The sequence below is a fragment of the Acinonyx jubatus genome, chromosome C2, assembly GCF_027475565.1.
Source record: "Acinonyx jubatus isolate Ajub_Pintada_27869175 chromosome C2, VMU_Ajub_asm_v1.0, whole genome shotgun sequence".
In the NCBI taxonomy this organism is placed as follows: Eukaryota; Metazoa; Chordata; class Mammalia; order Carnivora; family Felidae; genus Acinonyx; species Acinonyx jubatus.
The window spans coordinates 134,707,154-134,722,256 of record NC_069384.1 but is presented as its reverse complement, the minus strand read 5'-3'; the positions used below and the strand labels follow the sequence as shown (position 1 = coordinate 134,722,256).

Here is a 15,103-nt window from a genome sequence, read left to right as displayed (position 1 = left end):
GGTGGCTCAGTCGGTTGTGCATCCGACATCGGCTCAGCTCATGATCTCACAGCTCGTGAGTTGGAGCCCCGCATAGGCTCTATGCTGACAGCTCAGAGTCTGGAGCCTGCTTCAGATTGTGTCTCCCCCTCTCTCTGCCCCTAACCTACTCGCATTCTGTCTCTGTCTCTCTCAAAAATAAATAAACATTAAAAGAAAAATTAAAAAAAAAAAAAAAAAAGAGATGGACCTAAAGATTATTGAGGAATACTGGTCAGGTGTCAGGCATGGGTCAGTCTACCCCAGAGACCATGGTGCTCTTGTCATTAATCCACGAAACTCAATCATCAGACTGGGACAGAGAACCCTGCTGGTACCCTGGGCTATCTCCTCCCCTTACCACTTCAGGTATACCTTCTGGCGTCCAATTACGGGCAGCTCCATTTCTCTACATAAGGGCTTTTCCATTCATTGTAATCTGCTCTGCCATCCACCTGCCCCTCAACAGCAGCCCTTAACCCAAAGCCAAGACATCCGCCTATAAATAAATACCCCAGATCCCTCATCCCTCAGGCTGAATAACTGGCTCCCAGATTTCCCACTCCCCACCCAAAATTAAGTAGCAGTTGCCCAAGGTGGGAGCTGGCTCAGTAATTCACCCTCTCTTGGCCGCTTTTTCCTCACTTCACCCTTCTACTCCCCTAGCTTCATGCCAAATAAACTACAGGAATTCAAATCCCTGTCTTAGGATCTGCTTCTGAGGGAGCTCAAACTAAAATATGCAGTCAAATGCATTTTCAGAGACTCAAGAGGATTAAATACCAAGAGGCTGAGACTTGTAAATTGTCCACAAGGAAGCCAGATTAAAGAACTCAGAATTAGAGAGGCAGAGGACACCCAACTTTCCTTCCTTTCTCACGTGGAAAAATGATGGAAAGGCAGAGTGATGGGCCCAAGGTCATGGACCATTGGTAAATCAGTGTGATGTGCACATACATGTGCGTGGTGTGCGTGTGCATGCACATATGCACCCCATAGAACACTTTTCAAGGTAAGAGAAGAAGGAAATTTGTTTATCTGTCTGCCTTGGGCACTGTGGAATAAATCTAATGGATACATCTAAACTAGAAAATGCCAACACTGTATCATCACATTACCAAATAGAAAAAGAGTAACCAACTAAACTATTTCTCAGAACTTAAGTAACTTGTATCATAAAAAAAATTACAAATATATATGAGTATAAATAAAACATTAATATTCAAATCTATTACTTCCTACTTGGCTCTCCAACATGTGACTTCATCATTTCCTAACAGCTACCCAAAATTAGACTTCCTTTTAGGTATAATGTTTGCCAGGTCACTTTTTTTTTTTTTTTTTTTTTTTAAGTCTGTGCAAAATTTTCCTTGAGGTCAGTCTGGAGCCTTTGGGACACAGGCCTCATTCTGAAGACAACTAGGTCAAAATTTTTATGTCAGTTATTTACAGAAATAATTTTACTGAAAACTGCTTTTGCCTTGTAATGTTTAATTGCTTTCCAGTGATAAGCTATGAAAGCAATCGGTTTATAACATAATATCAATTCCTTCAGATTCTCCACCATACGAAACAGTCTAATTAAGGTGCTAAGATAAGTGGGTTTAACTCATAGAAGTACAAACCATGATTTATTTTTAAAATCCGTGGTTCACTTTCTTTAAGCCACAAAACACTTAACCCAAATGAATTCTTCGTCTACTTTTTTTTTTTTTAAGTAGGCTCCGTGCCCAATCCAATGCCACTCTTGAACTAATGACCCTGACATCAAAACCTGAGCTGAGACCAAGAGTCAGATGCTTAACAGACTCAGCCACCCAGGAGCCCCAGCCCAAAGGAATTCTTAATCAGAATTAGAAGAAGTTGCTCTGATTGAAACAGAAGTTGGAGGCATCTACTATCAGAAGGCAAGCTTGGGGGCATCCCCTCCCCTTGTTGGGGCTCTACAGTTTGAAAACCACTGTTTAGAACCATCATCCAGCATACTCTGAAAAAGAGACATTAAAATGCTTAAAAAGTAAGACCCGAGGAAATTTCTTTCCTGCTGATTCTGCCCATAATGAAATCCATGATCTCTCCTCAAAGCTCTGTGTGTAAGCCAAAGCACAAAGGACTAAGGAGCTGAAGACTGGGAGGCCTGTGGGTTAAATGGAACAGCAAGTTTCCCAGAAGGAGGGAGGGAAAGGGGAAAGGCTGTGCCGTGCCAGGCAAATGGGGCTAACATTTGCAGCACAGGAGGGTAGGTATCTCTTCGTCTGAGAATAAGGGTGGGTGTGGGGTGAAACCAGCCCCCAGATTCAGGCGAACTTCCTCTCACTGTCTCTCAGAGTAACCACTTTTCCCTGTCCCTACCTTGCTGGTCATTGGGATCTCAAGCCTAGAGTACCAAAATAGCCCCAGACTGTTTTCTCTACTCCCAGGATACCCTTCCTAAAACACCACTTTCTTCAAACAACCCCTTCGCTACCAAATCCAAAGACTGACTCCTTGTGGCTGCTGACCAGAAGTGGACAGGACTTACTCAGGAGCCCACAATCAACCCCAACCCATGCAAACATCCAGGTGCACTTCACTCTAACTACAAAGCTAAACTACTTACTATACTGATAATCAACTCATATTTAACTAAAAACAGTCACTCATAATTGAAAAAAAACCCTTCATTCAATTTGGAAAGCAATCTGTGCTTCAGTTTGGAAGCACATTACTAAAAAATAAAAATAAAAGTAAAAATCTGTAAACTACGTTGTACAAATCTATAGCAGTTAATCTGCCACAGAAGGCTGAATCATTGCTATTTAAAGCTTTTGTAGGGGCCCCTGGCTGCCTCGGATGGTAAAACATGCAACTCTTGATCTCAGGGTTGCAAGTCTGAGTCCCATGTTGACTGTAGAGATTACCTAAAAATAAAATCTTCAGGGACCCCTGGGTGGCTCAGTTGGTTAGATGTCTGACTTCAGCTCAGGTCATGATCTCGAAGCTCTGTGTATTCAAGCCCTGCATTGGGATCTGTGCTGACAGCTCAGAGCCTGGAGACTGCTTCAGATTCTGTGTCTCCCTCTCCCTCTTCCTCCCTCTCTCCCTCCCTCTCTCTCTCTCTCTCTCTCTCTCTCTGCCCCTCCTCCACTCACACACTCTTTCAAAAATAAATACACATTAAACAATTTTTAATAAAAAACTAAAATCTTTAAAATAAACAAATAAAGCTGTTGTATATGCTCCCTAGTTTAGCTTCCCCCACCAGGGAAGTTTGCATCAATGTAGACTCTCAACTGTGAGAGCATAATGTGCCTTCCCCCACTCCTGCCTCCAGTGAAGAATCATTCTCGGTAATTAAATTAGCCTTTTGAAAATTAATGAGTCCCCCACTGCTTTGATTTGCATTCACTGAAATGCCCTTGGAGGCGTTTGTTTTTCCGTGTTACTGGCCATTTGTGTTTGTTCTTTTGAGCACTATTCATGTCCTCTGCCTGGTTTTCTTAGGATGTTGGTCTTTTTCTCATTGCCTTGAAAGAGCTTTAAGTCCTTCATGTTCATTGTAAATGCTCCTGGATTTTGTTGCGGTTTGGGGTGGGTTGTAAAGGAATCTTAAATTTTTTATAAAGTCAAATCTATGTTAGGCCTTTCTTTAAGGCCTTGCTTGCAAAGGTCTTCCCTACATAACCAGAAGATGACAAAAATGTATTTTCTCCTAGCTCTTTAACAGGTTCTTAATTTTATTTTTTTATTTTAGAAAGAGGGAGCAAGCGAGAGGAGGGAAGGAGAGAGAAAGAGAGAGAATTTCAAGCAGGCTCCATGCCCGATCCCACCACTCTGGGATCACGACCAGAAACCAAGAGTAGGACACTAACCAACTGAACCACCAAGGCAGCCGAACAGGTTTGTTTTTAAAATATAAAACATTCCTCCACCAAAATGTGAAAGTCATAAAAGACAAAAAACAAAATAATATAGAAAAAAAGCTGAGGAACTGTTCCTGATTAAAGGAAACTAAAGGGACCTGCTGTGAAATTGTAACTTGTAATAAAATATATATATTTAGTCTTTGTCCCCTGTCCTGGCACAGTGCTTTTTCCTCCCCACCCCCCACTGTGCTTCTAAAACCCTTGGAATTTCCTAAGTAATAAGAGCAACGATGCGAAAGGAGTATCTTTTGTTATTCATAACAAGTCCTCTGCAACCACACCTGAATTTAAGTCACTGACCTTTTAGAAAGTCCCTGTGGATGGGGGTGCTGATTGCCAGGGGAACCAAATAAGTGACTAAGAGTTGGAATTTTCAGTCCTACCTTCTCTACCTATGATGGGGGTGGGGAGTGCTCTGGAGGCTGAATTAATCACTAGTAGCCAAAGCTTTAATCAATCGTGCCCATATAATGCAGTCTCCATAAAAACCCCAGCTGAAGGGGTTTGGAGAGCTTCAAGGCTGGTGCACAAAGGAAGGTGCTGGGAGAGTAGTGTGCTTGGAGCTTCGTGCTCCTTTCCTCCAACCTCTCTTCCAACTGGCTGTCCCTGAACTATAATCCAGTGTTTGGTTTTTTTTTAATGTTTATTTATTTATTGAAAGAGAGAGAGCGCGCGCGCGCACCTGCACAAGCAGGAGAAGAGGAGACAGAGAGGGACACAGAATCCCAAGCAAGCTCCACACTCAGTGCAGAGCCTGACACAGGGCTCGAACTCATGAACTGTGAGATCACGACCTGAGCCGAAATCATGAGTCGGATCCTCAACTGGGCCACCTGGGCACCCCTGAACAGCGTCCTTTTATGATAGACCAGTAATCAAAGAAACTGTTTTCCTGAGATCTGTGAGTCACTCTAGAAAATTATCCAACCCCAGGAGGGAGGCATGGGAATCTCCAGCTTACAACCAGTTGGTCAGAAACACAAGTGAAACTGGGACTTGCCATTGGCATCTCAAGTGGGAGGAAGGAGGGGGACCGAGCCCTTAACCTGTGGGGTCTGTACTGACTATAAGGCCATTAGCATCAGAACTGAGTTAAGAATTGCAAGACAGCCTGTAGTTGTCCACTGGAGCGCCAGAGTATTGCTGATGAGAAAAACCCCACACATTTGGTGCCAGAAGCGTTCGGGAAGTATTGATTGTGAGCAAACTGTTTTCCTTTCACATGACAACTAAGCACACTCGTGATTCTAGACTGGGTGCTTAATGTGAAGGACAATATCAGTTGGGGTCAACTGATAAAAGTAGAATACAAACGGTAGATTAAAATATTACATTAATGCTAAAATATACTGAAGCTGGTAACTGAACTGGGATTATGTAAAAGAACGTCCTTATTTTTAGTAAATACACATTGTAGTATTTAGGGGGAAAGGGCCATGATGTATATATATATGCAACTTATTTTCATATGGTCCAGGGGGAAAAAAATGTATATACAAATACACACAGGAGCCCCTGGGTGGCTCAATCAGTGAGGCCTCTGACTTGATTTCAGCTCAGGTCATGATCTCATGATTCATGAGCTCGAGCTCCAGTCGAGCTCCACTGACAGTGCAGAGCCTGCTTGGGATTCTCTCTCTACCCTTTCTCTCTGTCCCTTCCCTCATGCATGCATGCGTGCTCTCTCTCTCTCTCTCTCTCTCTCTCTCTGTCTCTCAAAAATAAATAAACTTAAAAAAATACAAACTCAAATATGTGAGTCTCTATGTATATTTATACATATATGAGGGCAAATAACAAAGGAAATCGGGCATAAATCTGAAGTAAATCTGAGCAAAATCTGTATGGGATGTCCTTTGTTACTAGTCTAATGACTTCTCTATAGGTTTAAAATTATTTCCCAATAAACGGCTTTTTAAAAACCTTTCATCCCCATCCCCACCCCCGCCAAAAAAAAAAAAAAAACTTTCATTCACTTGGAATTTAATAATCATATATAAAGGACCCTGTTTTCATTCCAAATAGTCTTCCAAGGACATGGCACAGAGCATCGATATAATTTTCCAAAATTGGCCAACCCTTTACTTGTGGGAAAAGCTTGCCCTTTCTGGTGGGCCAAGGCTTCCCCCAGGGTCCATCGTGTGCAGAGGACAGGGGGAAGCGGAGGGAAGGTGTGAGCCAGAAGACTGGGGGGGCAGGGTCTGCTCTCTTCGTGTCTCTCCAGGAGGATGTACCTTGGCACCTCTCAGTGCAACACCCAGGGTGCCCCAGAGAGACCTGCCAAAGGCCTGCTGCCAAGGATCACGGTGCAGCTGTTGCCTTGCTGGGAACAGGAAGCACACTGTCACCATGTGCTGTGACCCTCTCTAAGCTCTGGCTCCGTGCATCACTGGCCTGCACTTCTCGTGAGGACAGCCTGCCCGTCCTCACATGCCCTGCAGTGTGAACAGGCAGCAGCTGGGCGGGCGGCTAACATGTCTCCACTCCCTTGGACTGGAAAGAAAGCAAACAGCACAGCACCCGTAGCGTTTGTAAGCTGTTCAAATATATTTTTTTTGCTCATGGGAATTTGAGGCCAAAGCTAGAAGAGGTGAAACAAATTCCTTCAATGAAACCTTCTGAATTGACTAACGTCTAAAAGTTTATAATTCACGAGTGGTTTCCTCTTTTGTAATCTCAGATATGGATGGAGAAAAAGAGAAGTTTAAGATTAAGAGCCCTTTAGATGAGTTCAATCCAATATATATAGAATATAAGACACATACGTATATATAAGTATACTGGCAGCCACTTTTAAAAAGGTGAAATTAGGGGTGCCTGGGTGGCTCAGTTGGTTAAGCATCCTACTTCTGCTCAGGTCATGATCTCGCGGTCCGTGAGTTCGAGCCCCACGTCAGGCTCTGGGCTGATGGCTCGGAGCCTGGAGCCTGCTTCCGATTCTGTGTCTCCCTCTCTCTCTGCCCCTCCCCTGTTCAAGTTCTGTCTCTCTCTGTCTCTCAAAAATAAATAAATGTTAAAAAAAAATTAAAAACAATACATAAATAAAAGGGTGAAATTAATTTATTAACACATTTTATTTAACCCAATATGTACATTATTCAACATGCACTCAGTGTAAAAAATTATTAATATTTTGCATTCTTCTATAATACTAAGTCTTCAAAACCACTGTGCGTTTTACACCTTCAGTGTTTTTCAATTCAAGCTAGCCACGCGTGACTAGTGGCTACTGTTTTGGACAGTGGCGGTACAGATTTTAAACTGTGAAAGCTCCCCTAAATGCTACCAGCCATTTTTTAATATTAAGGAATTCAGTGAGTGCTTATCAATGAAGGAATAAGCCCAATTATGCCCAAGGAACTGAATATGTTAGGAACTAGAGAAAAAGTACTTAACCTTCTTAGTCTACTACAGAAAGCCTACAATACACTATTATATAGTTACATGTTATATAATCATTTATTATATATCTTAGATGTATAATTAAGAATAATTATAGTTATGCAAGGAACATCGCAGTGCAGCTCCAAGAGGCCTTTATTCTCTCCACCAAGTTCTAGACAAGTCAAACCTTGGGGGTGAGCAGGGTTCCCCTGGAGGAGAACGAAGGAAAGGCACTGAGGGTGTTGTGAGCCTCTGCATCCACAGTAGAGGTGGGAGAAAATAGAACCTTCAGAGGGGCGCCTGGGTGGCTCAGTCAATTAAGAATCCAACTTCGGCTCAGGTCAGGATCTCACAATGTGTGGGCTTGAGCCCTGCATCGGGCTCTCTGTTATCAGCATAGAGTCTGCTTCAGATCCTCTGTCCCCCACCCCTCCCCCGGCCCCTCTCTGTCCCTACCCAGCTCATGCATATGCGTGTGCTCACAGGCTCTCTCTCAAAAATAAATAAGCATTAAAAAAAAAAAAAAAAAAAAGACCTTCAGAGAACATGGACCAGCCTGGTAGCCAAAATGCAGCAGAGACGGGGCGGGCAGTGAAGGCTAGACGCCAGAGGCCCAACAATCCTCAGCGAGAGCTGAACTTCACTCTGAGAATAATGGGAGGCTCAGAGGGGCTAAACACGAGAACGCTTAGCTCAAATTAGATCACTACTTTCTTGGGACGCTCAGTGCACAAGGATGGAGCTGGGGACTCCAGGTGCTCCTGCTACAGAGAAGAAACCTGAATTCAGGGAAAGCTGGAAGGAGGCACAGGCGAGAAAAGCAACAGGAAGGATTTCATGATCCAAGGAAGGTAGGGAGAAGTAACTCACATGAAGTGAGCAGAAAAAAAATTACCAGATGTATCTATCCCCTTAACTCCTACTGTATACCAGACTCCCAGCTCCTGACAACTCTGAAACCTATGTGTAAAAGACAGCATTAGAAACACAAGGGGGCCTGGCTGGCTCAGTCGGTGGGGCACGCGACTCTTGATCTAGGGGTTGTTGGTTTGAGCCCCACGTTGGCTGCAGACATTACTTACAAAGAAAATCTTTACAAACAAAACAAAAGGGAGAACACCCAGCCAGAGAAACATGCTGACTTGACCCAGATGGCTGGGTCAAGTGTGCTGGGCCCCCTATTTCTATCATTTGGCATCTATACAGTACATTCGTAAATGGGAACTAGAAGTGATTAAGTGGTGGAGGTCTGTGCAGTGTGGTAAGGCTGAAGAAAATGTGTTGGGTCAATGATTTACCTGTGATTTAAATGTCTGAATTAGTCCATGAGGAAAACACTGGTAGTCCCTTCATACCTCATGCTATTCAAGAAAATAAGCTCTAGTGTAATTGGTTAGTGCTAGTCTTTACTTTCCTTAGAAAGTTTCCACTGTAAATAAGCAAGTAAGCAGAGGTAACCATAGTAAAAAAGAACTGTCAATTTCTACCATTGTAATGTTTAAACACGAGTGTATCTGTGTGATATATGTGTCTTTATCAGGAAAAAGTGATGGCAGGGGAACAGTAACCAAAAACCTCCTACTTACAACTGCAGAAAACTATCATCAGTCAAATTTAATAATCAGTGTATCCTGGCAGAGGTCAGAACAATGAACTTGAAAATGACAACAAAAATTCCAATTGTGTTTGATCACAATGGAGCATTTCCTCCTTCCTGATCATAGAAGCAGACTGCTATTCAATCAAATAAGCAATCCCCAAATAAGGAACTTTTATTAATACTAAAATAAGGAGAAATGTTTGGGCCAATGAAGTGCTTTGTTAAATTTCTGTAATCTGAACTTGACTGTCCCAATCTCAAATGACAAATAATTTCAGACAACGGACTCGAATGTTGCCAGGCCAGCGCTATCCAAAGGAAATATAATGTGAACCACAGGTGTAATTTTCAGTCTTCCATTTGGAAGACCATTTTCCATTGGAAAAAGAAACAGGTGAAATTAATTTTAATAATATATTTTATTAACCCAATATACTTAAAATACCATTTCAACATATAATCACTATTAATGAGATAGCTCATCTTACCTTTTTTCATACTAAGCTTTCAAAATCTGGCACGTATTTTATACGTACAGCTCATCTTAATCTGGAGTAGCTATATTTCGAGTGCTCACTAACTCAAGTAGCAAATAGCTATAACGTTGCACAGCATGGGTCTAGACTAACCATTTTATTCTGTGGATGAAAACTCTGAATCACAAAGGGATTGGGAAAGTGCTGTGCCAGGCCTAGAATTCTGGTTTCCTAATTCACAACTGAACGTTCTTTCCACTCGGCCAGACTGTCAGTCCTATGTTTTGTACCCAGGAGACAGGGAAGAGTGTCCAATGACAGGCCAAGGACACCTGGGAGGGCAGTAACTGTCAGGAGACCGCATGAAACCAGAGCTCACTGTCAAAAGAAAATGTATGGCTGAACCAAACAGTATCGGACAGCAAAGCAACAGAACAGACATCATCTCAATCGATAAGCCTGAAGGTTATGTGTTGATAAGCACGGGAATGTTACACGTTGAAACATGTGCATGATCACTGGGGACTAAATCCACCAGGCTCAGCATAGTGACTGTGGAATCAGAATGGTGTACACAAATTTAAATATATTTGAGAATTCAGGCCATCATTTCTAACAGAATTCCTTATACCCTAATCTCTACTGTTGGCATAATTTAATCTGCATAAATAGGAAAATACGTGTGGAACTTCATTTAAATACTCTGGCAAAAGAAAAAAGTGAGGGGAGAGAAAATTGGCAAATTTTAGTAATTATTAAAGCGGGGTGATGAATACAAGGCACTTATTAAACTATTCTTCCTACCTTTACATACTGTGAACTTTTCCAGAATAAAAAGTGTTTTAAAAGGAGTATAAGAGAGAGGAAACATAACCTCAGAAAAAGGTTTTCTAGAGCCCTGATACTAAGACCAAAAAATAAACTGTGAGATTCTGCCAATAATTCTAAGAGCATTTGAAAATGTACAGACATTTCAATTTTAGAAAAGCACACTGAAGAGAGACAGAGGTAAAAGGGGTGGGGAGGGAAAGGACAGAGACGAGGAAAAGTATTTTTAAAACACCAACAACCTCAATACCCTGAGAAAATCACTGTCAGCAACTCAACATAATCCTTCCAGATCCTTTCCTGTTAGCATATATTGAAAAAAAAAATGTCATATCTTCTAAACTGATAAAATGAGATTATACTCATGATGCCATTCTTAAGTCAGCATGCCTTCGTGGGAATGACCACCTTCCATGCAGTTCTCGAAGGGTGCAGCGGAGGGCTGGGCACGTGACAGATGCTACACCAATCAGATCCTATCCTCCAGGGATGTAAATCCTCTTAAACTGATACTCCCGGGGGCTGGGCAGATGGAGCTGAATCATCCAGTGGGGGTGTCCTGGACAGAAGGCCCACAGATTTCTGCAGCTGAGATCCCTGAACAAGACTAAAACTGGGTCTCCCTGTGTTTTCAGCTTCTGGAAGCTACCTTCTTATAAACACTGTTTTCTTATTTAAGCTAAGCAGAACTCCTATCTGTTGGCCGAAGTTCAAGAACTCTGGGAGTATGGTAATACTACCACTAACAGCAAGAAGAGCTAAGAGTAATGCATTAATTTGCCAGGTACTGATCTAAAATTTTTATGTTTTATCTCACTTAATCCTCACAACAATCCTATGATATCAATACTGTTACTAACTCAGTTTCAGAGCTGAGAAAATGGAGCTCCAGGTAAACTGAGTAACATGCCCCACTCACAGCTACTGGTTGTAGAACCAAGATTTTGTCTTGGGCTGGTGGATCCTTAAGTCCTAAATTATAAAAGCTCCAATTAAGCTACTTTATGACTTGCTTTTTTCATTAATGATATGTTAAGAATGTCTTTCCATATTGGAAAATACATCATTTTTAATAGCCATATTGAATTTTATAATATAGATTGTCATGATTCAAGCAATTATCTCCTACTCTGGGATACTTAGGTTGTTTCTAAGTCTTTTAATATCATGAATAAAGCTGTAATAATGTTCTTTTAGTTTTTTTTTTATTTTTTTTTTTTTAATTTTTTTTTTCAACATTTTTTATTTATTTTTGGGACAGAGAGAGACAGAGCATGAACGGGGGAGGGGCAGAGAGAGAGGGAGACACAGAATCGGAAACAGGCTCCAGGCTCTGAGCCATCAGCCCAGGGCCCGACGCGGGGCTCGAACCCACGAACCACGAGATCGTGACCTGGCTGAAGTCGGACGCTTAACCGACTGCGCCACCCAGGCGCCCCTGTTCTTTTAGTTTTGAGGACACATCTTGATTTACAAATAGGTTAAATTTCTGGCATGGATCTGCCAGGTCAAAGGATATGTACTTTTTTCCCTATTCTTGATTGTGTATCAAATAAGGGTATTTGTTTTCAAAGCTAGTTGAGAAATATAAAAGGGAACAAAGTTAGCTTTTCTTTGTAAAAGGCCATTTCTGCCTTTGGGCATTCATGTGTGTTTACATGCTCAGAATGGAGACAATCTGCTCAGCTAAGAAAGAAGGCTCTGTTTTTAAATGTTAATTGATGTAAGATAATTGGATTTCCCAATCAATACCAAATACAGTTCAAGCACAGTGCCTAAGAAGTTCCTGAGCCAGCTTTTTATTGCATCATATTTCCTGAGGCAAATTCTAAAGGGCACTCGCTCTGGGATCAATTGTGGAAAAGGTAAGTTATAAGCAAAGGTGTTTCTGTAACTCTTGGAATCCATCCTTTGCACTGGTTTTTTCAAAAATCAGAACTTACATTATTTCAGACACCAGTTATACAATGATGTAATTATGTGTTTATGGTATGTTTATTTCTTTTGTGAGATCAATGTTCTCTATTTCCTTTCTCAGAAGGTTACTTCAGTGCAGTAACTTCCTGGGAGGATCACATTATCTACTTTTCTGCTCTGTAAGGATTGAAATACTCTCCAGCTGAGTACAAAATAAAACTTCAGACTCGGCCTGACATCACGCTACCTTGAAGGCTGATGCTGCACTGTTTCATATCACCAGGAAGCTCGAAAGAAAGATGATGTCAAAAAGAAGCCACCTACTTACAAATGGTCAGGGGGAAAAAACCGCTTCAGTGACCAGGCTCTGCCCAGAACAACCCTGGACAGTAAACTGAACATGCAAGACGTTCTCTGGGAGACTGGATAACCAAAGCAGGAATAGTAAGTATAATATTCCAAGATGGTCCTTTATGAACTAGAATTTTAATATCTAGGGAAAACTACCCGTTAACTTTTATGTACCCAAACTAAATACAATTTTTAAAATTTTATCTTAAAACGAGTATTGAGACAAGAACATATTAGCACAGTCCAGTTGAGTAACTCTGGCAGAGCCTATCTTTCCAAACTGACAATGATTATCTTGCCAGGGATAGATAAGAAAGTTGAAAGGGAGAACACAAGTAAACATTCACCAAACACAACCCCAGTGAAGAAAGAGCTACCAGATGCAAGAAAATAAACAATATAAAGATAAAATGAAGCACTTCCAGCAAGTTCAAGGCATCAGAAAATAAAATAATAAAAATAATAATAACAATAACGATTAGATCAAAGACCTTCAGGCTCCCATCAGAATGAATGAGGACACATTACACTCTATTCTAAGCCGCTCAATGGCCGTGGTCCATCTTATCCAGCAATCCCCCAGTGGAATCCAGCTCTTAGGGAAGGGGGGAGAGATGGATAAGGACTCAGTGCAAACAGTGCAGAGCTTGTCTCACATTAAGCAAATTCATGAGACTAAATAGACTCTTTTGTTACTGCCTCAAAAAGAGGTAAATAGCATGCGAGTTTGGTTAACCCACGGAATTCAGTAAGTTAGAACTTTCAGGCAACGAGGACATCGTTCACGTTCCCTTGAAGATTTAGGAACTCACCTAGGGCATGGCTACAACTCCGGCAGGATTCTGTTAGACTGACAATTATTTGCTGCAGATCAGCTCTCGGGGGAGTAGGAGAAGGGTTGGGGTTTTTCCAGCCATTACATTTACAAGACTCCTCGGCCTAAAAAAGGAATAGAGAAAATCATGTAACAAGCAGCAATGGACTCAACATTTTACATGAGATCAATACACACTAGTTACAGGACAGCTATCCTCCCCGCTCCTGACTTTGTAACTTTCGACATATGCACAAGAAACAAAAACAGAGAAAAAGGCAAAGGGAGTGTTTGATCCAGGCATTTTGTGTTTTTGTAGTTTTTTTGTTTGTTTCTTTTCTGCTGGCTGGAATGTGAGTGCTGCAGCTCAGACAGCAGACCCATACACTTTGGTACCATTGCCCCAAGCAAATGTCCATGGAGTGGTCAGTTCCTAGGGAATCCATGCAGAAAGCTTCCCGAGGCAACAAGCCAGATTCCTGAGGTACCTGGAACACAGCCGGGGCCTTGGCCATGATTGAGCCTTGCAGGTTCGAAGGCCCCCCCCCCACCCCCCCCACCCCCCCCCCCCCCCCGCTGCAACTCTGTCCCGAGGACCAGAAAGGAAACCCGCGAAACTGAGGAAGTTAGCAATCTTAAGGACTTGAGGAGGGACACGCCCAGGGGAAGCCACATTTGCTGGCTTCCAAGTCCTTCCAAGTAGGCTCCAGCTTTAGAAAGAGAGAGGGTCTCACCGTGTAGTCTGGGATTTCTACCCGTGATATTTCTGAGGTTTCCTGAACTGCAACACTATTATTTATTATTTTGGCAACACTTACTAGATATCTTCCATACTCTCCACATTCCCCTACCTTCTTTGAGAACAGTGAATACAATCTAGCCTTTTTATAGTGACTTGGGTTATAAAACGTAGGACGAGGGATAGAAAGATACCAACTATTTTCAAATGTAAAAATAGCATGAAACATAGCTGGCTGATTGCGGGTGAGAGCCTTCTATGTACACTGTCCAATATGTAACCACTAGCCACATGTGACTGTTGAGCACTTGAAATGTAGCTAGTCCAAACTGAAATGTGCTACAGATTTACATACCAGATTTAAAACACTAATGCAAAAATAAAATATCGCATTATTAATGTTCACACTGGTTACATGTTGAAACATTAATATTTTAGGTGCATGGAGTTAAATAAAAGATATTAAAATTCATTTGACCTGTTTCTTTTTACTTTTTTAATGTGGCTACTGGAACATTTAAAATTACATATGTGGTTCACATTCTACTTCTTTGGGTAGCACTGGTCTACAAAACATCGCATAAATTTTTGTGCTCAGGCTTTGTGTTCGATCTTTGATCAGAGATTTTTTTTCTTCCCGCTTCCCACCACCTCCCACCCGCCAGCCCAGAAACCCCATAGCAGATGGCTGAAGTTAGTAGAAGTCTAATTTGTAGAAAATTGGAGAAAGGCTGCTACCTTAACCTCACACAGAAAATTCTCCAAGACAGGGACAGTTTCTGAAGTGTGTGCACATATAGGAGAATAAGAAATGAAAGAATACATAACTGGCAAGGCAAGAAGGGCCAAGGTAAAAGAAGGAAAACGTGTTTCTACAGATAAGACCCTATGCTTTTGAAGATAAGTCCTTTGCAGTGGGCCCTGCGAATGTTGGCAAGCCCAGCCTGACTGCTTCTCACATTTTATCACATTTTATCATCCATGAGGATGGAGAAGGCAAGACCAAAAACAGCAACTTAACAGCACAACCCCCAATGAGTAGTAGCTCAAGCAACCCTCTTATGTTTGGCC

The 15,103-nt window shown here is 41.9% G+C and overlaps 1 protein-coding gene across 5 annotated transcripts in view; it reads right to left on the bottom strand.

Annotated features, from left to right (window-relative positions):
* The window catches only part of KAT2B (lysine acetyltransferase 2B), a 103,215-nt gene that overhangs the window by 57,044 nt on the left and 31,068 nt on the right, over positions 1 to 15,103 (bottom strand). For all 5 annotated transcript variants that reach the window (XM_053221508.1, XM_053221507.1, XM_053221509.1 and 2 more), the window contains exon 2: positions 13,292 to 13,418. In XM_053221508.1, coding sequence (XP_053077483.1) covers positions 13,292 to 13,418 — 127 coding nt within the window. The remainder of the gene's footprint in view (positions 1 to 13,291; positions 13,419 to 15,103) is intronic.